This window comes from Hippoglossus hippoglossus, chromosome 16 (genome assembly GCF_009819705.1).
Source record: "Hippoglossus hippoglossus isolate fHipHip1 chromosome 16, fHipHip1.pri, whole genome shotgun sequence".
Taxonomy (NCBI): Eukaryota; Metazoa; Chordata; class Actinopteri; order Pleuronectiformes; family Pleuronectidae; genus Hippoglossus; species Hippoglossus hippoglossus.
In genome coordinates, this window is record NC_047166.1 from 10297078 (window position 1) to 10323412 (window position 26335).

Consider the following 26335-nt stretch of genomic DNA (forward strand, 5'->3'; position numbering starts at 1 on the left):
TGTCTTATACTGTACAATCAAGAAAAAGCATTTTAATTTGAAAAACTATGCCCAAAATTAATGTTTCCATTTACGTTTACACATTTAACATGATGAGCTTTAAAATAATACGGTTGTGAAAGACAGAAAGCTGACATGGACATCACACTTTCACATCATCTCAATCGCCGGCTCTCTTGGAGGGTTTTTCTTGTTATACTGACCAATGCGATTCTCCATGATTGGCCGGAAATGGCGGATTAGGCCCTGTAGATAAAAAGACAAAGAACAATAAAAAAATACCAATTGCTACTCGTTTGAATCTCATGTCAGGAAAAAGCTTCCAAGAAATGTCACCTGCACAGGCCAAGCGGCTCCGTCCCCGAGGGCACAGATGGTGTGTCCCTCGATCTGCTTGCTCAGCTCCCAGATCATGTCGATCTCTGAAACGGCTGCTTCTCCTCGCACAAACCTCCACATCATCTGATCCATCCAGTCCACACCTGAGGAACAGGATGCAGAGGGAGGAGGTCCACACACACAAAAACAACAAACAAGCTGGATTGGGGGTGGAACACATTCTGCAGTGCCTTACCCTCTCTGCAGGGGGTGCACTGGCCACAGCTCTCGTGTTTGTAGAACTCCACCAAACGTGCAATGGCTCTAATCACATCAGTCTGCAGGGAAAACACATCGTCACTGAAGTCTGATTTTAAGGGAAGGTGCAGTGCATCGTGGGATTATTCAGGGAGAGTTTTACCGATTTATCCAGGACTATAATGGCTGCAGTTCCCAGAGCCGTCTCTGCGCGGACCAGGTCATCGAAATCCATCAAAACATCATCGCACACATGCCGAGGGATGATGGGAGTGGAGGACCCCCCTGGGATCACTCCTAATAGATTGTCCCAGCCGCCCCTCACTCCTCCTGCACCAAATCGAAGGGGAGGTCAACATCTAATAAAGTAAACCAGCATCAACACAAGAGGAGGACTGTAAACACACACCTCCGTGTCTCTCTATCAGCTCCCTCAGAGGAACAGACATCTCCTCCTCCACCGTGCACGGCGTGTTCACGTGACCGGAGATGTTGAACAGCTTGGTCCCAGAGTTCCTCTCCCTCCCAAAGCTGGCAAACCAGGCTCCTCCTCGACGACAGATCGCGGGCGCCACAGCAACCGTCTCCACGTTGGAAACAGTCGTCGGGCATCCAAACACCCCTTTAGGGAGAGATGCAGCCAGAGTGAATAATCAGATAAGGACTGTACTGATAATGTAAACTTATTGTGCAGTTTCTTAAAGGGATAGGGGTGAGAAGATAATGAGTGAATTTTCATTTTTGGGTGAACTTTCCCTTTAACCCCTTATTAGACTTTGTAGGAAATTAGATGCAGGGGATTGTGGAGCCGACTGTTTGCCTCACCTATATCTGCAGGGAACGGTGGCTTCAGTCGGGGTTTCCCTTGTTTGCCCTCAAGAGACTCGATGAGGGCCGTCTCCTCGCCGCAGATGTAGGCGCCGGCTCCTCGCATCACAAACACGTCAAAGTCAAACCCAGAGCCGCAGGCGTTCTTCCCTATCAGCCCTGCTTTGTATGCCTCATTAATAGCCACCTGTTTGAGGGAAAATACATCATCATCACCACAGCACGAGACAAACTTGCACGCCAGTCATCCGTGTGGGTTTACGCACCTGTAGATTTGATGACTCATTGTAAAACTCTCCTCTGATGTAGATGTATGCAGCGTGGGCTCCCATGGCTCTTCCAGCCAGCAGGCAGCCCTCTATCAGCTTGTGGGGGTCGTGACGCATGATCTCACGGTCTTTACAGGTCCCGGGCTCACCCTCGTCAGCATTCACAACCAAATACTTGGGCCTGGGGTACGGATACATCAGCACAGTGGCATTACTGGTGCAGACCTGGACGTGGGCACTATGGCCTAAAGTCTCCCACAGATGTTGATTTATTTTCTGCTCCTACCTGCCGTCGCTGGGTTTGTTCATGAAGCTCCACTTCATTCCAGTGGGGAAGCCTGCCCCCCCCCTGCCCCGCAGCCCTGAGATTTTCACCTCGTTCAGTATCCAGTCTGGTCCCTTCAGCATGATCTCCTTCGTCTTGTACCAGTCTCCTCTTTTTGCTGCTCCCTTCAGTCTGGTAGAAGGAAGGAGACAGAGATCGTGAGACGGACGATGATTTTTACAGTGTGTCAGGTGATCAGAGACCAGGCAGGGTGGTTTTACATTAAATACTTTTACCTCCAGTCATGCCGGCCGTATAAGTTGGTGAATATCCGGTCCTGGTCGCTCAGAGAGCCAAACGTGGCCTTTTTTGGCTTCACCTGGTGACAGAGAAAAGGTTTTGGACGCTCGTCAATCCAAAGAATTTTATGAATATTATGAATTTGTGAGCTGCCTATTCTCATTCAAACATATTAATGCGGGTAATACTGACTTAAAACATTATTTGAATTGTTGAAATGTTGTAATTTATATGTAATATGAAAATAAGGTAAGACCAGAGACAAGTTGATCTAAAGTATCATCAGTGTCTTGTGACCCAGTGATCTGCTGTGTACACAGTAAATAGAGCTGCAGGGTGAACAGGCCCACCTGAGTTTGTGCTGTGCTGCTGTAGCTCAGCCGCGGAGTGATCTGACGCGTCACCGCGTTCCACAGCGTCCGTCGCGGCAGCATCGTGCAGGAGGAAGAAAACAACAACAACAACAACAACAACAACAAACTGTTTGAATCTCCTGAGGCTTCTCCTCTGTTCAACTTCTTCTGCAGCTCAATCGATGTGTGAGAGCTTCCTGCTGAACGAGCTTCTGCAGCTTCATTAAACTAAGAGGATTATCTGGCAAGCGCGTCACTTCATCTCCCAGCTTCCCCTGCGGCGCACACAGGTATCCAACACTTCACACACGTGCACAAACGGACACTGTTAGGGGTCAGTATCAGGGTCCAGAGTCAGAATAACCTTTGACCTCTGACTGTCATTTAGTTTTATATCAGTGTAGTGAACCCCAGCCGGTGAAATGTGAAGCTGACTGAACAGACGTTTCCTTTCCTTCACAACCTCTCTTCAGAAACAGAGGTGGCTTGTTAATACCCCTACAACGTTCTGAGATAAAAAAACATTTTAAAACCGGTTGAACATAATTTAATTAGATAGTAATAGTTTAGAATGCTCCTGGTAGACCGCAAGTGCCTGTGAGCATTCAATTTAAGTTGTTTTCAAATTGTATTTGGTTAATTTCTGTCTAAATACATGTACTTCCTGGTGCGAGGCCGGCCAAATTAGAGTGAAAGAGTCAAATTCCCTCATTCTCTACTCACCACTAAGCCGATGGAGGGTTTGGGTGAAGTGTTTGAGTCCACAAGACACTTTTGGAGTTTCAGGGGTAAACAGCGTTGCATCCGAATCCAATACAATTGAAGTCAATGGTGTCGTCTTCTTCAGGCGTAAAAAAACAACAGAAAAAACACAACATGCCTTGTGTGGTGTCCTCCAAGTGTCCGCAAGCCCCGACATTCATATTCGACTCGAAACTGCATCATTTACACCAAGTTTTTAGCCTGTTTTAGGCTTAAAACACGATGTAAATTGGTTGTTGCAAATTTTCATGTGACGCAGTTCTCTGAGCTTGGTTCAGCAACTGGCTAATGATCGAGGACGAGCTTACACCCGGGGCTTCTCCGCTCTTTTTATGAGAAAACAGAGTTAACTAACTCCTCCATGCTGCCCCGTGGTGTCATCCAAGTGTCCAGAAGCCCCGACATTCAAAGTTTTTAGCCTAAATGTCTGCTAATGCTAATGTCTGCTAATGTAGCGATACTACCCCACAGGGGTCAATGTGGAGAAATAAACGGAATTCTTAAGACTCCGAAAAGGGCACTGACATCAGTTGACATTATTTCAAGCTATATCAGCTTCATATTTTCTTAAATTGAGCTTGACTGGGCCAATATCATTTCATATACTTTCCTCTCACAGATGTTCAGTTTTGGCCAAGTAACACAAAGTATCAGTCCAGAAATGCTCAAGCATTTAAGAAACTAGGTTTATTTGGACCACTATATTTAACATGTGCTTTTAATTTTTCTGCCATGTTTTAGAATGTTTTTTTGTCCCTGCTTATATTTCATGACTCCCTGGCAGAGGAGATGTTGTATCTCAATGGGATCTTCCTGGTTAAATAAAGGATGAATAAATAAAATTGCAGTTTGTCTACCAAAGGGAAAAACTGTAACAAATATGAACATCACTATCTGCTTTAAAAAAGAAGAGACTTTTTTCACACAACACATTAAACAAAAATTGCAAGCTTAGATATCTTTATTTCTTTTCTTTACAAGAACTGAAACATGGGAAAATGAATTCATAGCTCTGAGAAGGTTCCACTAAAAACTCAAAGACAAAAAAAATGTATCCCTGATAGCGGGGTCTCTGCTCATTACAGACCCCATGTCCCTTCACCGAAGCCAAGAAAACAAACAGCTCACACAGAAACACACACTTCACAGCTGGCATCAGTTAACCCTCATTCACTCACACTGCTCCGACTGGGAGCAGCTACACCCTCCACGAACAGGACCAACTGTCACACCGCCATTCCAGTAGGACTGGTTCCAGTAAGGCCAGCAGTTTACTTTCATTTGTCTGTTTTCCCCTCACGATAGGTTTGAATCATAGTTTTTTTCTTTGAATGTTAAAATACAAAAATCACATCTTCTTGAAACTACTGGCCTTACACTAACATGAAGAGTGTGAGTCGCCCTGTAGCACCAAACTATTTCTTCCCATTTTATAATTTTGTATAATCACTTAGTGCATCGCTCAAGATTTCCTGAGAATAGTTGCAGCACAAAAAAACCCAAAGGCAACTCCCAATATATTACATTTGACAATAACTGTACCAATATACAGGAGGAAGAGTATTCGATGTATGTGGGTTACAAAGACGTCGTCCTATTGTCTATTTCGATCACAAATTTTAAATGGTATTGAGTGAGTTAATGGACTAGACAGAAAATCAGACAAAAAGGCTTGAAGCTCTCAAATCTCATAGTGCAAATAAACAGGAAATTTAAAAAAATGGTTTACTACACAGCAAGGAGCGGATAGTGCACACGAGGCCAGACCGGATCAACTGCTACAGCAGGTTCTGGCTACATGGGTATCACAGGAATTGGAAATAACAACAGCATGTCTTTCAGAAGCCATTAACGACTGCATTACACCCTGTAATGTACTGGTCCAGAGAAGCGTAATGAAACTAAAAAGGTTTTTGGTCAAAGATAGACAAACACAAGTTAATGGCCCCTTTAGACACAGCGGTGGCCGATCTATAAGAACTGCCATGCAATGATACAGTACTATACATGTTGATTCAACAACAGAAAAGCATGGAAACGTCAAACAGCAAAGTCATCTTGTGGTCCAGTTACAAAAAGTTTTGTTTGCTCTGTTCCCTTCTCTCTCTCTCTCTCTCTCTACCCCGGAGGATGGAATGTGCCTGTGTTATTGCAGTACCTGACAGGGTTAAATGTGCAAAGAACGCTTTTGAGGAAGAATCGCCAAAAGAAGACACGCAGCCCGTAAAAAAAAGGCGTTTAGGTATATGGAGATGTCGAGCCAAAAATCTATATCGCAATGCAGCTTCTTGTAAGACTTAGTCGAGTAAAGGGGTCGTGATCTGTTTCCAACCCTGGATCTGCTCTCGCGCAAGAGTTTCAGCAGAAGAGCCATAATAAATAACAATAAATAAATAAATACAGAAGACAGGGGGAAAGCGATCATTCATACCCTCACCTGGCTCCCTTTTCTACTTTTTTTTTTCTCTCCGAACATGGAACCTTAAGGAGTGCATTGGAAGACTGAAATCCACAGCCTCTGGGAAAAGGAAGAATTGTCTTCAACATTTAATCAGCATCAACGCATTCATCCAAACTTCGTCTCTTTTGGTCAGGCATCGGACACAGAGCTCTACCGCTCTGCAACACTCACATATGGAAGCGGATTCTTTCTCATGGCGATCAAAACAGTCGGGCAGGATTTTTCTCTTCAAACCCAACATTGGCCACAAATCACTTCTCTCCTCTCCTGTTAACTTGAGATCTAAGAAAAACAAAACTACAATCTTTGGTTCAAGCACCAAATCAAAGCAAAGACTCTAAAATCAGAAAGAAAAGATAAAAAGAACATTATTGCTTATAATGTGCAGGTTGGATTTAGGCTGCAGTTCCACTGATAACCACCAGAGGACAGTGAGCCCACACACCCATTCTTGAGATCTACATGATATGAGTTCTGGATTGCACCTGAATCAATACATTATATTTGTAACTAAAATATACATCTTCAAATATCCCTCCATGTTGCAGCTCTGGATTTTAGTTTGCATAGTGAAAAGCATCCCAGTACACACACACACACACACACACACACACTCAAAACACACACACACACATACACGCACACACACATCCAGCTAGAAAATACGATCATAAAGAAACAGCTCAGACCTAAAATACATCCAAATTAAACAGCAAACAAGGAATACAATTTAAAAGGACAAATGAAATTAAATTCCAAAAGCCAGAAGACAAACATTTAAAATATCTCTGAAAACCCGTTTTCCATAATTTTCTTTAAATATCATAGTTTTCTTTAAAGCGCTCTCTATATAGGAGCAGCAGGTCATTAGTCCAGCCACCTGAGTGAGATTTTTATTTTATTTTTTTATTTTTTACTGTGGATGCTTTACCACACAGACACACACTCTCCTTCCACTAGTCGTCCTCCTCCTCCTCGACTTCCTCATCTCCGATTTCCTCCTCTACTTCATCTGCCCATTGATCGCGGAACGCAGACGGCGAATGGGTTCCCCCTGGATCTTCTATCTCCGCCTCTCTGGCCCCTCGCAGATCCAGCCCCCGCAGGAAGAGCTGAGGGTAGCCGGCCAGCCTGTGAGGCCCAAGCTGGGCCAGAGCCTGAAGGGCGAAACGGCCCCTCTCGACGTCGCCTGGAAACAGCAGCGAAGGGCCAGCGCTGGACCCACTCCCACCATCCAGGACCGTGTTGGAGAGAAACGCAGAGGAGTGGGCCTGCGACAAAGCCTCAAGAGGATTGGAGTGCTCCATCCGGCCCCCATCCTCTCTCTCATCCTCCATGAGCTCAGGACCACGCCTGGGCCGGCGTGTGCGCAGCTCCAGGCAGCTGTGTCCCTTGCGGTGACGTTGGAGGTGGTCCTCCCGGGCGAAGGCCTTGTGGCAGAGTGGGCACTCGAAGGGTCGTGCCCCACTGTGGAGGGACAGGTGGTTTTTGAGGTCGTACGAGTGTAGAAACCTGGCGGGGCAGTGGGGGCATGGGTAGGGGCGCTCGCCTGTGTGTTTTCTCATGTGGATCTTCAACTTATCATTCCTGAAGGGGAGACAGACAGGAGGATGAATGGTAAAGAACGGAAGAATAAAACAAGTAACACATGATGAAAAATTTAAAATGTATATTTTGTGCATATAAAGAATTCTCTCTACCGGGTGAAGCGGACTCCACAGGCAGAGCACTGGAAGGGTTTTTCTCCGGTGTGTGTCCTCATGTGTCGGGGCAGTTTTCCCGCTCCGTGGATGATCTTCTGACAGACGGGACACTGCTGGGGCGTCTGAGACTTCCTCTTCCTCCCCCCTCCCACTGCTGACGTTGCCGCTCCTCGCTCAGCTACAGCTGTAGGCGTGGAAGTGCTTCCCATCAGCACGCTGTCATCGCCAAAACCTTCCATGTCACTGTTCTCCGACAGCTTATCAATCGATCGTGGGACAGGAGGAGGCTGGGCTATACGCGGTCGCTCATGCAGCCAGTGAAGCAGCCCCCCGTTCATGGTGGCACCCCTCCCTGGCTCTCTGATCAACCTGGGGTCTCCTCCGTTTTGCCCTAATTTGGGCTCCTCCTGATCGGGGCTGGGCGGCTGGGTGGACGGGAACGAGCGGAGGCTGTCGGATGCAGGCGAAGGGTGAGAGATGGGAGAAGCAGGTGATGGGATCAAAGCCGAGGAAGGGATGTGATGCAACCCAACTTTTTTCACTTTCTTTTTGTCGTTTTTTCTTCGGGAGCATCTCGCTATACCCCTCTCTGCCTCTGGCATCCTCTTGGGTGCTGTGTGTTGGACTCTCTGCTCCTCTGCCGTCTCCCCCTCTGCCTCCGCCGTCTCCCCCAGGATGTCTCTGCAGGCATCAGCCACACACTGGATGCCCAGGAGCTGAGCGCCTCGCAGCACGTCTCTCATGCCAGAGCTGGGGATGGTCAGCGTAGCGGTGTAGGCGAACTCCAGCAAGGCGTCCAGGGCATCGGGTGCCACACAGTCCAGCTGGCAAACGCTGAAGCCCCCTCCGCCCTCGCCGCCCCCCTCCTCTGCCCCGAACAGCCCACGGAAGTATAAACTGACGGCGGCCATGACAGAGCGGTGAGTTGGATAGCGAGCCCCGCGGGAGGTCAGCGTGAGGTCACACAGGAGCCCCGTCCTCCTCTGGTCATTGAGGTGGGACAAGAGCTCATTGCTGTGCTCTGGGAAGGGGATCCCGATCAGACCGTCCTCTCCTGGAGACATTGCCACCTGCAGGACAGAGAGATGAGATCAGGTGAGTTACACTTTGGTGCCTGAATGAAGTCAAAATCTGCTCTTGATGTGGATGAAATCAGTTTTATTTTATTTTAAAAAGCATTAGGATTATTCTATTGCTGCAGTTCAGAAGAATAAGAGTTCACCCTTCAGCCGAGCCAAACTTCAATGTCCCAAAAGTAAATCTACAGTAGCGTGACTGGCTCAGAGAGTTCTCTTTCAAGTGAGGGACTATTTAAACCAGGCTTAGCAACAAACTCTCTCCCCTTATCCTCCCCTTCTCATCCCCCCAGTACTTTTCTCTCCCAATTGCTAAATCAGGAGGCTGCAAGTTTGGCCAGTGAGACAAGGGCTGGGTCACGAGTGGAAGAATTCAAGAAAGAAAGGACAGAGAGCTGGCGGAAGAGGCAAAAGACAAAAGCAAGAAGAAGAAGAAGAAGAACTAATTGTCGGAGCAGGGGCACATGCAAAAGGAAATGATCGATGGCAGTGACGTGGAAGGGATACAGGATTACACAATGCACTGTAGGTGTGGTAACCGTGGGGCAGTAGGTTAATTCCTGCGTGAAACCTTTATAGCATTAGCTGTTTGATTAAAATAACTGGCGAAGAAAGAGAGGGACTAATGGAAGAGGAAGAGAAGAAAGACGTGACAGAGGAAGTGACAGGTGAGAGTGGGTGAAAGCAGCGAGAGGGTGGAGGGGGGTGGGGTGGGGAGGGGGGTACCAGTGAAAGAATGAGGAAGGAAAGAAAAAAAAAAGAGAGCAAGAATTACAACCTTTTGTGAAAACTGCATATGCCAAAGGATTTTCTCAATTCTTTTTGTCATTTACTTTTGCTCAATATTTACCTGTAAAGTGAATGGACAGTGGGTTTAAGGTAAAATGTCCTTTGAGTCAAATAAGGACAATAACTCTAATTGTCTCTTTGACGTAAGAAGGCCTGCTGGTAATAAGACCCAACAACTCCCTTCTTTAGCTCCCTGAGCTCGCACCTCACCCTGTCCACAATATACCTGCTCAACAATATCTCACACACACACACACACACACACACACACACACACACACACACACACACACACACACACACACACACACACACACACACACACACACACACACACACACACACACACACACACACACACACACACACACACACACACACACACACCTACCTACCTACCTACCTACCTACCTGAGCGGACCAGATTTTCCACAAACAACTCACCCCCCCAGACCCCCCCCTTCATCTCCCTCCCATAGCAACTGGCAGCCCCCTGGCCGTCCAATAACAGTGTTCGCACGGTGCCCAGAGGGCTCTGTGCAACCATGGCACATCCACCTGACTAACCTGCTCCAAAACACACCCTATTAAACACACGCACATACACACAATACACATGCACACACATTGCGTGCCAGTCTGCGGCTCCCCCCCTTCCCACCATTGTTCGGCTTAACCTGTTATGTGATGATCTTAACGCTAACCTAGTTATAAAAAAAAAAACATACAATCGTGCTCCACCCACACAACAACAAAAAAAGGTAGATGTAAAAGTAATTAAATTTACACTTCTGTGAAACTTGCCAATGCTTTTGTGCAGCTCAAACTTTTTCATCTTTGCCAACCACTCGAATCGATATCCAACGCAGCCGAGAAGGAGCTAATGCAGCCAGAGGTTGAGTAAATGTTGATCCTACCTTCCCTGTCTTTATGGGCACGGGCACAGTCCGCAGCGTGCGCCTCATGGCATCCATACTTTCGCTCTGTGCACTAACAGATTCTTCTCCCTCGCGTTCCTCCTCTCCGTCTTTTGGAAACAACTCTTGTTTTTTTTTGTACTTCCTTCTACGCTCAGAACTTAAAACGTCTGATCTCTCTGTCAGACGTTGGGGTTAAGCGTTTCTCCTTCGGGATGTCTGCCTCTCTCGCACATTCTGTCACTCACTCTCCTTCCTGTTGTATCAAAAGAGGGTGCACAGCGCCAAAGACAGGTTCAGCGATACCCCTCCCCCCCGGGTCGCCTACGCACCCCCCTCTCCAAAACCCAACGGCCCATTTTCCGAACAGTTTCCGATAAACAGGATCTCTGCCTCGTCGCCCTCTGCCCGCTCAGAAAGCGGCATAACAGGTGGATGGGTGCATCTAGGGTCATGTCATGGTCGGACCGTGGATGATGCAGAATAAATAACCTTCAAGCTTCAAACCCCGAGCATGAGTTGAGCGGGTCTGACAGGCAGGAAACCGGCACATGCAACCAAAACACCTCAGAAATACCAATATTTATTTAGTCTAGTCAGAGAATGTCAAAGTTGAAGAACTGTGTAAGAACCAAAATCATATTGGCATTATGAGTCATAGTACACCCCAGAACAAACATAAGGTCGGTGCAATATGAGAGTTAAATGGTACGACAGCGTACTACAGAGAGGGTGAGGTGCACAGAGCTCTTCCTTTGAAACTAACGTCACTGACGGCTTGTGGTTGAATAACAGCACGGCCTCGACAACAGATATTTACGGTTATTTTTCCAGCCAAAGTATTTTCATAAGCGTTATCGCCTTTGTTTGAGGCAACGAGGACATTTGTTAAGAACATTTGATTGGGCGACTGCTGATACAGAGACGTGTGGAAGTTAAGAGGCATGCGTTGTGCGTTGTCTTCTGCACACACAGACACACAGTTTTTTTTAATTTACATCAAACAAGAGCTGTAATGACATTAGTCAATTGACAGATCCCAGCTACAGCTATTTTGATCATGAATTAATCTTTTAAGTCATTTTTAAGCAAAGATGCCAGCCGACCTCTGATTCTCAGTTTATCTGCTACTGAATATCTTTGGCTTTTGGACAAAACATGACATATGAAGACGTCACCTCAGGCTTTGGGAGGTTGAGACCAGTATGTCTGACATTTCAGAGACCAAACATCGATTCGAAAAAACTATATATACAGATTCATCAATAAATACAATAACTTTTTTGCATCGCTACATCCTACACACATGTCCAGTAATATCATCAGAATATATAATAACACTTCTTGTGGAAGAAGCATCATGGTTGAAAGAGAAACATTATCTGACTCCCTAAATCTGTGTAGGACAAAGTTTAAAAGCATCACTTGACCTTGTATTTGTACAGTTTGTATCTTTGTAAGTTGTGATAAAAGATTCAAGTCTCACTGTTTGATACCATCCATAGTAAAAACAGGACCCCTGCTAATAGTAATTATTATGTGCATAAAAACAATATATCATCATGTTTCTGAAAAGCCGTCAAAAAGGGAAAAGTCAGAAAGACTAAAATCTGATAAAAAAAGCACTGCAGCACACAAGAACGCATGTTCGATATCCGGCACGGGGGAGAGACAAAACACACACACACACACATCATGGGTGGTTGAAGCACGTTATTTCAGGCATAAGCCTTTGAACGAAGACGTGTTCGGAAAATAATAAGATTGCAAAGAAGTTACAATGATTCCCATCAATTTTCTGTCTGTGTGTGAGTCACATAATACTGAGACATCATGACGTGTGCGCACACACACATGCACTGACACACACACATACACACACACACGCACACGCACGCACACACATACACAGACACTGTTCTTAAACCCCCCTCTCCTTCCTTTTCAACTTGTTTCTGTTTTTTGTTGCTAACCAAGGACATGTCATCTGCATAAGTTGCTGAATCTTACAACACATTCTCAAAACAAAGAGCCCACAGGAAGATACCACAGATAGAGTAGATTTAGGGCCCACTGAAAAACTAGTTAGTTATATAATGTTAGTTCACATGCACATGTTAAACTGCACCATACACCAGAGTTGGTGTCATTTTAAGTTTATTCAGGTTCGATGCCTTATAGTCAAATCACTCATATTTCCTGTTTGCATTTAGATGTGTTGTTTAATGTCACTTAAGTTTATAAACAACAAACACTTCATGAAAAGTGTTTTAACTTTCAAAATATGCCATCTATTAATTTCTCACCTGAAGGAGGTTGTGTTTTCACCTCTGTCAGTTTGTTTGTTCGTTGGTTTGTTGGATTGTGAACAAAATTGCACAAAAACAACTAAATGGATTTTTTACAAAACTTAGTGGAAGAATAATGTGTGGGTCTGGGAAGAATCCATTAAAGTTTGGTGCTGATCCAGGAATTATTCTATCACTTTCATTACGAGACAGGAACATTTTATCAGTTTTCCGGAGGAATAATTCGGTGATCTTGAAAAAAATGAGTATGAGTGTGTACAATTTGGTTCAAAAGGGTGAGAGAAATAAAAATCTGGATCGAGTGAATTTAAATGTACTTTTGATGGAACACATGTCAAGATATTATCCTTTCTACAGTTCGGTTACACTTTATTGGGAAAGTCCACCTACAGAGTGTTTACAGAGGAAATCTTTGTATTAATTTCACTCTGTATACAATTCACTAATCTTTGTTGAACATTCTAATGTTCAACAATGTATATACAAATATTAGACCAACAATTACTAAACCACTTGAAGGGCGAGGTTGACAGTTTGCCCAACAGTTTAAAGAGTATTTATAGATTGAACAATTCAACTCTCTGTAGGTGGAAGATCCAAATGAAGTTTTAGCAACAGATCTCTTATCTCGTTCGTTGTTTTTTGTTCTCGCCTCCCACTCTTCATGACGACGGAGGAATTCACCTCCTCTGCAACTCTACGGTTTCCTCGTCCCTTGCTTTCGTTATGCGCACGCTCTTCCTCTCACTTAAAAATCAAGATTTAATCATTAGTTTCGCCATATATTAATAATCGAATCAGGAGAGCCGCATGCCATTGGACTAGGTTGTGTGTCATCTTAAAATAAAGCCGAAACCAAATGAACCGTGTTGAGATGAGAACACAGCGAGGATTCGTTTTTACTGAAGAGGAAATGGAAACTTAAATCCTCCGTTACTGTCCAGTACAAGTTCCATGAATTAGTTTGACTCCTAAAAAAAGACTATATGTGAGCAGGCCAGGAAAGTGACAGCTGCAGGACTGACCAAACCTGCACAACAAAGATTTATTCTCCTTCCTAAAAGCAGGTTATGGTATCCGTCCAACGTCTGTATCACAGAATCCCACTGCACACACTGAGAGCATGTGACGACTGGAACCAGAGCTGTTAGTATTATTTTTATGGCTCTTATTTTCCGTTAAAGGCTGTAAGTTTTCCCAGTCCACCTCAATTATATCAGGCTCCAGCGCTAAGGGGGAAAATATGACTTTATACTGTTCACAGAAAAGTGTGGCTGAGAGGGAGAAGGAGAAATGCTTTTATGAATTCTGATGTCAGATATTTTCCAAAGTGCCTGTACGTGTGTGTGTGTGTGTATGCTAGTAAATGTGAGCATGTATGGTTCACTGCATGTGTTGTTTCTCAGCACACAGTACTAAATCTCTGAAGGGCAGGAATATGGATAATTCCAATACATTAACAAAGTCAGAAATTAAAATTAAATGGAAAAGGTAAGGAATGACAATTTTAAAGTAGACTTAACAAACTTTTGCAACAATTTTACATGTTTTTGTGCCAAAATTATTTTGTGTAATGGCCCATTTGGGACAATTTTCTAAACTGGTGGGAACTCAAAAAATACTTTTTATTATAAAATGCTCAGAAATAAGGAGCAGATATCCTTTGTGTAAAGTCAATGAAACACACACACACACACACACACACACACACACACACACACACACACACACACACACACACACACACACACACACACACACACACACACACACACACACACACACACACACACACACACACACACACACGTGTTTCATTCAGATAAAATCAAGTTGATATTCATAACTGAAGCAAAACAAATGATGATGCTGAACAAACAAAAACAAAGCAGACAAACGTATGGAAAATAAGTTTCAAGTTCGTACCGTTTCTCCTCCACACACTCGTCTTCCTCTCACTACTCTTCTTCTCTGTGACAGACTAGTTTTAAAGGTTAAGAAAGACAAAAATGTCCCCCCTCTCTTTTTACACACTTATTTTGGGGGTAGTTAGGGGAGTGTGATGCTGGGACACATTCGCTGAGGAAGAGAAGAGGAGGAGGAAGCATGAGAGGAGATGAGAGTACACACACTACACACTACACACGCACATCTGCCAAACCCAAGCTGCTGCTTTCAGCCCAGCAGAGCACGCTCACAGGACCATCTGAGTGCAAACACCTTCACATTACTATGGTCAAAACTACACACCAATCCGGGCTCCACACTGAACCGACACGTCTTCCAATAACACGTCTCATCTCCTCTGGGCAGCGAAACACAAGCTCCAGCCGCTCTGCGTCCCAACAGTTCGCTTCAGACTCAACATTTGCATCCCACCACCAGATATAAAAACAGATGCGACCGGGGAGAATTTGAATCAGCATTTGAATTTGTCAAAGACGAGACTTGAGACACCATCATGATAATTAGAACAACTGCCCCTCTGCCAACTCTGGACTGAGGAGGAATGAAAAAAAAGGAGAGAACGAGAGAAGTCAGTTCAGCTGGTGTTACTCAGCAGAAGTCTTTGATTCAAGGAAGCCCCAGCAACCAACTCCTCCTCTGTCCTTACTGTAACTGGGCCATTATGGTGTGTGTGTAAGTGGGAGTGTGTGTGCGTGTGTTGGTGTACGCATGTGCACACTGTGGTCTTAGTTCCTAGAACACATTACATTATTCATTTGGCTGGCAGAGTGGAGGCCCTTATCCCCTCGCCCTCCCACACCACAGTGAGCTATAAGAGCAGCCCGTTTGCATGCCAGACCTGAACACCAGCGTGAATCTGCTGCAGGATTATCGGCTTATCAACGCATGCGACATGAGACATTTGGGTGCACATGTATGAGCTGGCACATTTTCCTTACCATAAAATAATGTAAAGAAAATGTGTCTTTCCTTAAATCTGTACAGCTAATAATGTACATATGAGGACTGGGCATCAGTGACAACATCATGCCAGTAACTCACTGTTCAAGGGATTTTTGCACTAAATAAAATTATAAGATATTATTTGTCATTTTGCTCAGGTAGAAATAATTGTAGAATAAAATAGAATATTATTGCAGCCCTTAATAAAAGGAAAACACAAAATGTATGTATTTAATTTTATGTATTTTTTAACACATGTAAATTAACTTTACTCAAAATGCCCATTGAGGGATGAATACAGTTTTTAGAATTTTGAGTTTGGAAGATAAATTAATTGTTTAAGACTCTTTTTTGTAGAACATTAAGCTAATTCTTCTTTACAGATTTTAATTATGAAGAACCATACCACAATTACTCATATGTATTACTCAACCTAATACCAAATGTAGAAGAATGACAAAAACACAATCTTAGTGCTTATTTAACTTTCTGAAATGAGTGTAAGGTGTAATACGTCTGCTGTGTTTGCCACAGACAGAGCAGGAGCAGGAAAAGAAATCAATCTGAGGTTGGAAAGAGGAAAACGCTCTGAGATTTGAGATGAGACAACAAAAGGAAAATGAGGGAGGTATGTTTTCTAAAAACACACACGTTCTTAGAAATCACACAAGAAACAGTAGGACATGGGGGAGGAAACACATGAGAGAGCCTGAGTGTGCGAGTGAGTGAATGGGGTGTGGGTGTAGAGATACACTGGGAGATAAAGCAGTGAAGAGGGGAGGTGAAGACAGGAAAATCTAGTCCCAGCCTCAAACAATCTGTGTTAGCGAGGAGACATGAAACAAGAGTCGAGAGAGTTGTGTTACAGGGGGAGAGGAAGGGGGGAGACAGAGGGAGAGAGGAGGGAGAGGAGCCGTGTCATGACGACTGGGAGATAAACGGAGCGATCAAGCAAGAGGTTAACACATGCACGCAGCCACAGGAAGTAGCAAGAGTCCTTGCAGGTGTGCGTGTGTGTGCGTGCGTGCGTGCGTGCGTGCAGATGTCTGTGGTAGAAGCCACCTCTATCATTAGCATCACCAAAAGGGAGTTTCAGCCTAAGATGGAGAACACACACAGACGTGAGAGAGAAGGCATGCTGACGGAGTGGTTTCACACTTTACTCTCCCTCTCTCCAAGCTCCTTATCTGGTCAGCAGTTTCTACCCCCAACACACAACTGTGCATGTGTGTGTGAACGCTGGGGTGACAAGGTGCGTGGGCGTGGAATCACATACTGCACCCTGCATCAATTAATACGCCAGGAGGGAAGGAAACTTTCTTTTTGTACGACAGCAAATGACATTCGTTGCAGTGAAGCACATTGTAATTTGTCAGCACTGTTGAAACTCAGCGGGGATGTTATAACATGTCGCGCCGTTGTGCAAACAAATGAAGTGTGTAGGTGTCATCGCGGAGCAGAGCACCAAGCGCAGTAACCCAGGACTCAGTCGACCTCCAGTTTGCAGCTTTTTATGAGGCGTCAACGTTGAGAATCAACCAAATGAATGGTTTGCACATTAACTTCCTATTAACTGCATGTTTTACATTAGAGATTATTTTCAGTAGGGAAAGTAGGATGTTCATTATGAGACTTTCAGACGCCTTCAAGATCTGCGCAAAGTTGCAAACGATAGTATTGCAAAATTATTATTTTGTTGACGCTATGAAATGGAGCCTTTTGTCTATTAGAAACCTGAAACTAAAATATTTAGCTGCACTGTTTCTTTTTAAATTGTTATTTGCATGTGTAAGGTGATATTACATGAACAGTATTTCATTTCTATATGCATCATGTAAAAAGTGGCAAAGCATAAATACTTGTCTTCATTTTCAATTAGCATAAATGACTATATATTGTTATTTTCTATATTCTGTCTCTCAATTAATGTCCCTAAACAATTGTTTTGTTTGGATTCTAAATAAAGTTTGATCAAAAGACTAATAAATATGTTTAAAAATGTGAATAACTTTTTTCAAACCTTCACAAATACTTATATAAGATTGTATATATGCAAGTGTGTGAGTGTGTATTGGTTAAAATATCCCCACCTTGTTCTCTTATTCACCAAAGTCAGACAAAACACCTATCAGCTCACAAGAACACCACAAGCTGGGGACCAAAAAAAGGTAGTAAAGATGAAAAACTCAAGCAAACCATAAGCTTAAAAAAAAAGTATCTCAGGCTAAACCGCCAACTCAACTACATATTTTATGTTTCTTTCTTCGCCTCATTTGCCCCTCAGGTGAGGAGGTGAGATGGATTTTGGGCAAGAGTCTGAGGAAGACGTGAAAGAAACGATGTATATCAATAGTATGATTTTTTACAGTTTATCAGTGTGTATTCATGTAGTGAAACGATGCTCTTGTAAATATATTCATGCAAACAATGAAAATGTTTTCCACCGAAGAAAAACATGATGGAGGCCACATGAAAAATCTGAATCCAAAACTTAAAATATCTGTTGTCAAGACGACCCGTTTAGACACATAATTTTGTTAAGGTGCATATGCGCGTGTGTGTGTGTGTGCGCGCGAGTGCGTGCGCGTGTGTTGATTACACTGAGTTTCCACATCACTGGGAGGGTCTCAACAACTGGTGTACTCCTACACAACTGACCATTTTAGAGGAAGACATTGCAAAAGCGCTGGACACACACACACAAATGTCGCAAAACATACTGATCCTGATCAGTTTCCTCTTCCTGTGCTCAGTGAAGATGGTCGACCACTAGAAGAGATAGAGAGATAAATGGAAGACAAAAAAACAGAACAAAGAAAAGTTGGCTGTTGTAGCGACGAGAAAGAAAACGATAAGGGGAGGACATGAGTGAAAGATGTGAATCAATGACAATGAGAAAGGGAGGGTTAGGGCTGTCGCTTTACTGGAACTACATTCCATGAATTATATCAGAAGTTCAGAGAAACTTCAGTGAGGAACTTGTGATCCTGCTTACTGGTGCACAACTACATCACCCACTGCTGTAGTGTCAAAAATGTGCGAGCACAAAAAATGACGACAGACCAGGTTAAAAGGACGTGTTTTTTTTTTCTCCTTCACAGTCTGAATGATGAACGGCCAATTTTTTTTGGGAGGATTTAGAACATGATCTATATGATGTGTCATGTGCCCTTTCTGCAACAACAATCATGTTTGTTTTCTTAAACATGAACAAAAGCGACGCTGTTTTGTCCAAAGGGGATGGTCTGCAGGCTTTAGGAATAAAAGCCTCCATTTGCAGCTGTGCTTCCCCTGTGAACAGCGCATGTGAAAGGGGGTCGGTTTCAGCATCACTTACTCCCGCTGCCTGCTTCTGTTTGGGTGTTTGCTCTCACTTTCCCTGAAGTGTTGCCTCACTGTACTTATTTATGATAACCGCCCACTCAATATGTACAGAATCAATTGCAGTGTTACTAGAAGAGCTGAATCATGATCACTCTGTCCGCCTGTAGCTGTTTCTCAAGCCTTTTTTTCTTCTACTACTCTTTCCAAGAAGAAGAAGAAGAAGAAGAAGAAGAGTCACGGACCCCTGCTGACTGGTTAATGCTGGGGTGGCGTGGGCTGCGGCGCTGGTGGTCGAGAGCGAGGGAGGGCTGTCAAATGCGACACAATCTCATGACTGAAAAGAGGAAATGGCAGATACATAACTTCCCCTATTGACACAGATCGAGTGGTGGCAAGACTCAACTGTAGTAGCGGCAGACTGGATTACAGACACTGTGTAGTCACCCTTGTGCCTCAATGTGGGGAAACGTCCACCTTATATGGTGTAAAACGCTGCGTTTGCCAGAGGTCAAAGGCCAACGTGATGCCTTTTATAGTAAAGGAGACTCTCTGTCATAAAACTGAGTTACCGATTACAAGTTTGCTCTTAGTTACAATGAGCCGCAAATCAAAACAACATTGGGAGATTTTCTCGTAATCGATGTTGCACCTGAGAAAATGGCTGAGACACCCTCGAATTTAAAGGGGCAAAGAGAGAAACCTTTACTTCTTTCAACTCCCACCTTTTCTCTCTCTCTCTTTCCCCACCTTCCTCCCACTCAGTCACTTTGTATGAAACTGAAAGACCCATGTCTGAAAAGGGGGAATTTATAAGGGCTTACATGCCCTGATTAAAGCATTTCCTGGAACTGTGTACGTGTATATCTATATGTATGCGGGTGTGTTCGTGTGTGTGTGTGTGTGTGTGTGTGTGTGTGTGTGTGTGTGTGTGTGTGTGAGTGTGTGTTCCTCATCTGACAGACCACTCAATGTCACTTCCCCCCCAACCCACCAGTTTAGGGACACATGGTAGTCACACTCCAGCAAAGCCACAGTCACATGATTAATCATACCTTCTTACCCACTATAAACACATTCACACTAACACACAACTTCGATTCCTATAATGCGAGAATTTATGTAATGTTGCTTTTATAATAATTGTTAATAATGTTTTTGCAACTTTTTGAGGCCATAATGAGTGAAACTTAAAGTACGACAGATATGGAGGAATATCAGAGTCTCAGAATTACTCACACTTCCTCACAATTAAAGATAAGTTGAAGAAGTGGTAGAGAATTAGCCTCATCCATAATCCAAGCCGAGAGGACTGTGATAAATTCGGACGAGGGTGTTTTATCAGTTTCATATTGGTCTAATAAAATAATATTCATAAATATATAAACTGCCCATGTCAACAAAACAAGAACCCATAACCGCATACCAAACAAAACAGGACGACAAAGCAAAGGTCTTAGTTTTACTTTTATCACAGCACGCTAATATTTGTATTAAAAAAAAATACATATATTTAAAGTGCGACAGAAGTAGCATTAAATGAACAATAACATAATTAGGACCTATATCTGAACATATTTAATCCCTAGTGTGTAATACATAAAAGGTATATATATATATATATATATACACACTTTTTAAGGGCTAAAATTCTAATTATTTCAAAATACAGAAAGGACGCTTTCTTGTTGCTTCTGACGATGATCAGCAGCAGATTAAAAATAAAGGATTAAATGCGGGTTTGTGTTTTAAAGCTGGAACCTGTATTTATTTAATGAGTCTATCATTATCATATAATATCAAGATAGCCATTTTTAATATTTGTTTCATTGCTGATCATTTAAGATAGTGTTTGCCTGAGCTGATCGTAATGTGTCATTTAGTCTGTACTGTTATACTTTTGTCAATCAGGCCTCAGAGCTTCACAAAGGCAGCGCTGCTTTGTGCTTATTATCCAATATAATAAAAACCTATAAATAACCTCGGCCCGTTTCAAACACATGCGTTTATTTTTGGCATCATTCCCGAGCCGTCTTTAAAAAAGCCGATAGCAGTTATGGAGCGTCTGCAGTCATGAAACCACAGAGGAGTTAACTTCCAGGTTGCCTATAAAATATTTAAATGTTTGACCACTTTATTCGGCTCATATTGTTTTTCCAAGGACGAGAAATGTTTTGAAGAGGCCCCGCCCCTGTAAAAGGTTCCCCTCCGACCCTTCATGCACGTCAGTGAGGTTTGACCCACAACAACATCATATTAGTAGTGTTTGACTAAAATGAAGTTAGTCAGGGTTTATTTACAGTTTATCTGTTTAGTGGACTGAGCCTGATGAATGGAATTCATTTAGAATTTATCAAACTTAGTGTGAATGTGAATCCATACATTTCATATATTGTACAATAACACTATCGTGTGACATTAGTAAAGATTATTAGGTTTGTGATTAACAGCTGTAACTAAATCATTTATAAATATAATATATTCATACTTAAATTACCTGGTTACTCTATGATATTTTAGTTCATAACAACAAGCAAAACAACTTGTCAAACACCTCATACTCAATTTCTGATTCACGTCTGTGCCTGTAGGGGGTGCTTATTAACAGAAATCTAACGTATACAGGTTTACGACAAACAAGAAAAAAAAGCTTTTAAAAAAGCATCACACAAATTTATATCTCACTTCGTCTGCTCCGACTTTCCTCGTTGCCTCAAACAAGTCAAACTTGGGCTTTTAACCAAAAGCATCTTAAACGCGTCAGTACGCTTCAAACTTCGATGTTTGTCAAATCCTTAAAAAGCTTTGAAAATCCCTTCCACCACACTTTTCTGATGTCAGCATTAAAAAGGCTGCAGCCAAGAATTTCTGCAACTTTCCAAAAACTGACAATCACACCCAACTCATGCAGTTTCTAACCAGTCGTCTTCTTCTAAACCATTCTTCACACAAATGTTTCCATCACTTCTTACGTGCATGAATGTGGCCGTCCAACAGTGTCCAACTGTTGTCCTCATTTGTCTCTACGATGGCAGACATTCTGCCACACCTTTCAACGTGGCCGTGTTAAGGTGCCATAACTCGGGTAGTTTGGCGCTTGGTGCCTGTTCAAATAGCTTTGGAAAACCTCCTCCCACCACCACGCCCTTTCCAAAACCCACAATCAGACATTCACAATAAATGTCACGCCGTGATCTGCCAAATGTTTGGAGCTTGAACTTCTCGCTCAGCTTTTTTTTCATTCGTTCAACTTCTGTTACTTCTCATGTTGACACACGAGAGCAACACTGAATGTCTTTAATTCCCACTTTATTGTCTATAGTCTCCACACTCTTCACGAGGACCACCTTTTCATCCCACCTCCGACTGAGGCTCTACACTTTTGCCTTCAGCCTTTGCTAACCATGGTTGAGAGTATAAATAAAAGTGTGTTGGAAAAGGTGATTTCTACCTCAAGTCCATAAACCCAGAAGAAGATGGGTGCCTGCTTTCTGTCTCTCTCGCTCTCCTCTCCCCCTCCTCTTTGGTTCTGCTGCTCTGAAGGTCAGCTGAGGTCACACACCTGAGGGAAAACACAAGGAGGCATTTCAAGAATTCATTCAACAAAAAAAACACACATATTTGATTCAAGTCAAGTTTGTAACATTGCTTTTATAATAATATTTCATACCCAAACATCATCTGAGGAGAGAAGTGTCAAACAATACATGATGCTCTTTGTGGTAAGTTTTTTTAAATAATAAAAGTTCAGCAGGCACTTCTAACAATGATCAGAGGATAAGTGGATGAATTAAATACAGGTTTGTGTTTGTTTTAAAGCTGGAATCTGTATTAGTTTAATAAATATAACATCATATTCATCTGCAGACTAAAACTGGGGGATAGGTAGTTCTGTTGTTGGAGATGCAGCTGACAACACAAGTGAGATCTGACTTCAGTAAATGTTCACATTAAAGACATTTTTAATGATTTGTTTCAAAGGGTAAAATCTTCTCAGTGAGTCGATGGTTATATGAAAGGCGAAAAGAGAAGGTGGGGGTTTTGTAAAAGAACAGAAAAAGAGAGAGACGCGGATAGAGACCGACCGCTTCCTAATTTCACTTCTGATGAAAAAAGATCTCCAACAGACAGTAGGGTTGAGAAAGCGCACACACACACACACACACACACACACACACACACACACACACACACACACACACACACACACACACACACACACACACACACACACACACACACACACACACACACACACACACACACACACACACACACACCAAGATAACAACTGATCACTACCATGTTGTACAGAGGTGAATCCTTCATGAATTCCAAAGCTCACAAAGAAATACAGGTAAATGTAAAAATACCCATGTGTCTGCAGATTCAGATCAAACATAGAGAGCACACGATGGAGTGTCAGAGGGAATAAGAGAGGGGAGATCAGCAATAAGAACAAGGCAGGCCTGTATAGAAAGCAGGGCAGGGTGGAGGGGTCATGTCAGGACAGCGTGAACAGGGGATAAAGCACAGATGTCTAATTATGTTGCAGACAAAGTTAGGCCAAACAGAGCTGCCATTAAGAATTTAGTTGAAAACCCTGACGGCTCTTCCGCGTGTGAGGAGACCGTCCCAGGACACGAGAGCGTTGGAGATGTCCACTCACATGATGGTGGTGTGTGTGTAGTGGGAATAAGAGAGTGAAACAAAAACAGGAATCCAAAAAGGGACTCAAGGGGACTTTTCCTCCCTTCAGTCAAAGCTGGAGGCCGGAGACGATGTGTCAGCCTCCCACTCCAGACCTGTGAGCCTGAGAGGTGAGCCAGAAAACAAACTAACACACACACAAAAATACTTTGACAACACCTGAGCCTAGAAGGCATAAAGGCATTAATTACCTACATGGACGTCTAAATATTTAACCGAAAGGCTGTGCCTAAGACAGGGAAACCAAACTCAAGCCAGTAGAGCTTGTTAGGCCGGTCTGTCAGAGGGGCGAGTCAGCTACACGAAGATACACACGCACACACAAGCCCACTGTCACACACACACACACGCACACGCACACGCAGCCAGGCAGAGGCCTTAACCTAACATTACAGCCTGAGCACGTCCCAGTGCAACATGGGATAGTGGCAGGATTAAAATAAAACACTGGGTGCGCCGTGGGGAGGATGATGATGATGGTGATGATGATGATGATTAACAGACCACTGAGGAGGTCGTTTGGGCTGCAAGAGGCTAAAAGTCCAACATGCACCGCGCTGCGTGCCCGTGAGCCGAGCGGGGAGAGAGGCGGGTCATGTGCGTGAGAGCAGGTGAGTTTTGGATGTCAGTCGGTGTTCTCGGCTATAATTAGCAGCCGAGGCTCCAGGAACGTACCCGCCGACCCCTGCTGCTGCCGCGGCTCCCCTCCCCGCTCACCTGGCCGCTGCGCACGGACGCACGGTGTGTGCAACACCGCGGCTGCAGGCACCTGCCTCCAGAAAAAGGACGCAGCAGCCAATGTTCCATTAAAAACAACTAAAAGCCAAAGCGCGCCATGGTTTTATTATGAAGGAGGAATAAACGTCGACTGGAGTTACCGAATACCCGTGACGTGGAGGAGTCCTCCCGTGACCCCGATCAGAACCGGGAGGGAGGGGGTGAGGGAAGGAGGGAGGAAGGAGGCTATATTCTGAGAGACCAGCCGGTGCTGTCATGGCAAAACACCTAAATCACATGCAACCCTTACGGATGCGTTCGGAGCCGCCAGGTGAAGCAGTTACCTGAGCGCCGCTGCGGGGAGACACCTGTCCTGACGCGTCGCCTCCCACCTGGGCGACCTCCACACTTCCTGGATCGCTCCGTCCCACCCCGCGCTCACTTCTTCTCCTTCTCTTACTTTTTTAATCCTTCTGTTTGTTTCTTCTCGCTTCGTCCTCGGCGCGTCACACCTGAGCTTCTTCTCCAAGCCGTGCGTCAGCGTTTTTCCTCCCGCTTGCTCCTCTGTGGTGCAGCCGCTCTTCCCCGCAGACGTGCCCCGGCTCTTCGCGCTGCTCTGACCCCCCTGCCTGCCGCCTGCCGCTGGCCCACTCCGACTCCCAGCTCCTCCTTTCTGAGAACCAGGAAGCGGCTTGCCCTACTTACACCCACTCGCGGATTGGCTCTGGCAGGGCTGGGGAAGAAGACCGCCGGGGTGGGCAGGGCACAGGGAGGGATGCGGGGGGTCCGGCTCCGGTGCGATAGGCCGGCGCCGGTGTCTGTCGCGGTGCTGGGCGGCCGGAGGGAGGAGAGAGGTGGGGTGGGCAGGTTCGGAGACCCCGCTCCTCCCACCTCTCCTTCCCTCGGGCATCGCAGCCGCGCGAACGTGGGCTGAACAGCGACCGGGCGCGGGGCAGCGAAAGCGGATTGAAGGGGATCTCTTCCATGATGCTTACCTGAAAGCACTTTCAATCGAAATAATGGACTTAGCCCACCTCCCCCACACCTCCCCTCCCCTGTATGACTCAGCACATTTCCCTCAAAAGTCATGTGGAGGTGACCACGGGTGGGGAGAGGTCAGCTCCACACGAAGATTCAAGTTGGAGGCTGTTGTTGTTGCAATAAATGAAACTGGTGCAGGATGTGTCACATCCAGTGTGAGGACAGAAAAGGGTAACATCAGAACAACAGGGACTTTTTTATGATGACTGAGATAAGATGAAGAACACACACATGGCCTTCTCTCACACACACACACACACACACACACACACACACACACACACACACACACACACACACACACACACACACACACACACACACTAGAGGCCCATGTGTGAGCATTTTGTTCCAAAGAGAGAGAAGAGAGGTGTGTGTCGTTTTGTGTCACAAGCACAGACACTAAACAGCAGCTTCATTTTAAAAAAGAAATTCTTCTTTGAACCTAGGCCTCATGCATCCTGTTTGAAGTGGTTCTGGGGCTGGGAATCACCTCGCTCTGTCAAACTCTTGAGTCCCATCCTCGTCAACGTGCAGCTCCTGGAGTGCGTCTCACAGTGGGTTTGAAGAAAAGGAGCAGGAAGTCTATATATAATTTTGTGGTGAGCTCAGACAGCCCACCTATACCACCCCCCTAAACCTTAAATCTGTGCTCGTTCTGTGGTTGTGCTGCCAGACAAAATCCTTAAATACAACTTATGTATGTTTTAAAGTCATGTTTCAGTTCCCAACCTGGAGCTCGAGGCCTTATAACAAGAAATAATCAGTTGTAATCATTAGCGGTTGAAGTATCCATGTTGCTAATTAAAGTAAAAGTATATATATACTATAATTTAAATGAGAGTTTAAAAAAACAATTTCTAAATATTACAAAAAAAAAAGTACAAAAGAATGATTAGCAAAATAAAGTATCAAACGTATAATTACTCATTATACAGCACAATGGACTCTGTCACAGTTATTTCATACATTGTCTATTACATTTCTGGATTATTATTACTAATGCAATAATTTTTAATCAGTACTTT

At 44.2% G+C, this 26335-nt stretch overlaps 2 protein-coding genes across 6 annotated transcripts; both read right to left on the reverse strand.

The window, feature by feature from the left end:
• Nucleotides 1-12: 12 nt before the first annotated feature.
• LOC117776429 (NADH dehydrogenase [ubiquinone] flavoprotein 1, mitochondrial-like) lies at nucleotides 13-5362 on the reverse strand. Of its 2 annotated transcripts, XM_034610332.1 has the most exons (11): nucleotides 5283-5362; nucleotides 2589-2613; nucleotides 2235-2311; nucleotides 1960-2130; nucleotides 1671-1854; nucleotides 1402-1591; nucleotides 986-1198; nucleotides 740-906; nucleotides 575-656; nucleotides 337-482; nucleotides 13-246 (listed from the first exon to the last, which is right to left on the reverse strand). In XM_034610332.1, exons 1-11 carry the CDS (start codon nucleotides 5360-5362, stop codon nucleotides 151-153), a joined length of 1431 nt encoding a protein of 476 aa, XP_034466223.1. In that variant the 3' UTR covers nucleotides 13-150. The 2 variants fall into 2 exon arrangements, with proteins under 2 accessions (XP_034466223.1, XP_034466222.1); XM_034610331.1 differs by lacking the exon at nucleotides 5283-5362 and having other exon boundaries at nucleotides 2235-2317; nucleotides 2589-2885.
• zbtb7b (zinc finger and BTB domain containing 7B) lies at nucleotides 4297-25312 on the reverse strand. Of its 4 annotated transcripts, XM_034610329.1 has the most exons (5): nucleotides 24727-25312; nucleotides 22941-22942; nucleotides 22291-22401; nucleotides 7515-8587; nucleotides 4297-7401 (listed from the first exon to the last, which is right to left on the reverse strand). In XM_034610329.1, exons 4-5 carry the CDS (start codon nucleotides 8579-8581, stop codon nucleotides 6771-6773), a joined length of 1698 nt encoding a protein of 565 aa, XP_034466220.1. In that variant the 5' UTR covers nucleotides 8582-8587; nucleotides 22291-22401; nucleotides 22941-22942; nucleotides 24727-25312; the 3' UTR covers nucleotides 4297-6770. The 4 variants fall into 4 exon arrangements, with proteins under 4 accessions (XP_034466220.1, XP_034466221.1, XP_034466219.1 ...); XM_034610330.1 differs by lacking the exon at nucleotides 22941-22942; XM_034610328.1 differs by lacking the exon at nucleotides 22941-22942 and having other exon boundaries at nucleotides 24611-25312.
• Between the last annotated feature and the right edge of the window lie 1023 nt (nucleotides 25313-26335).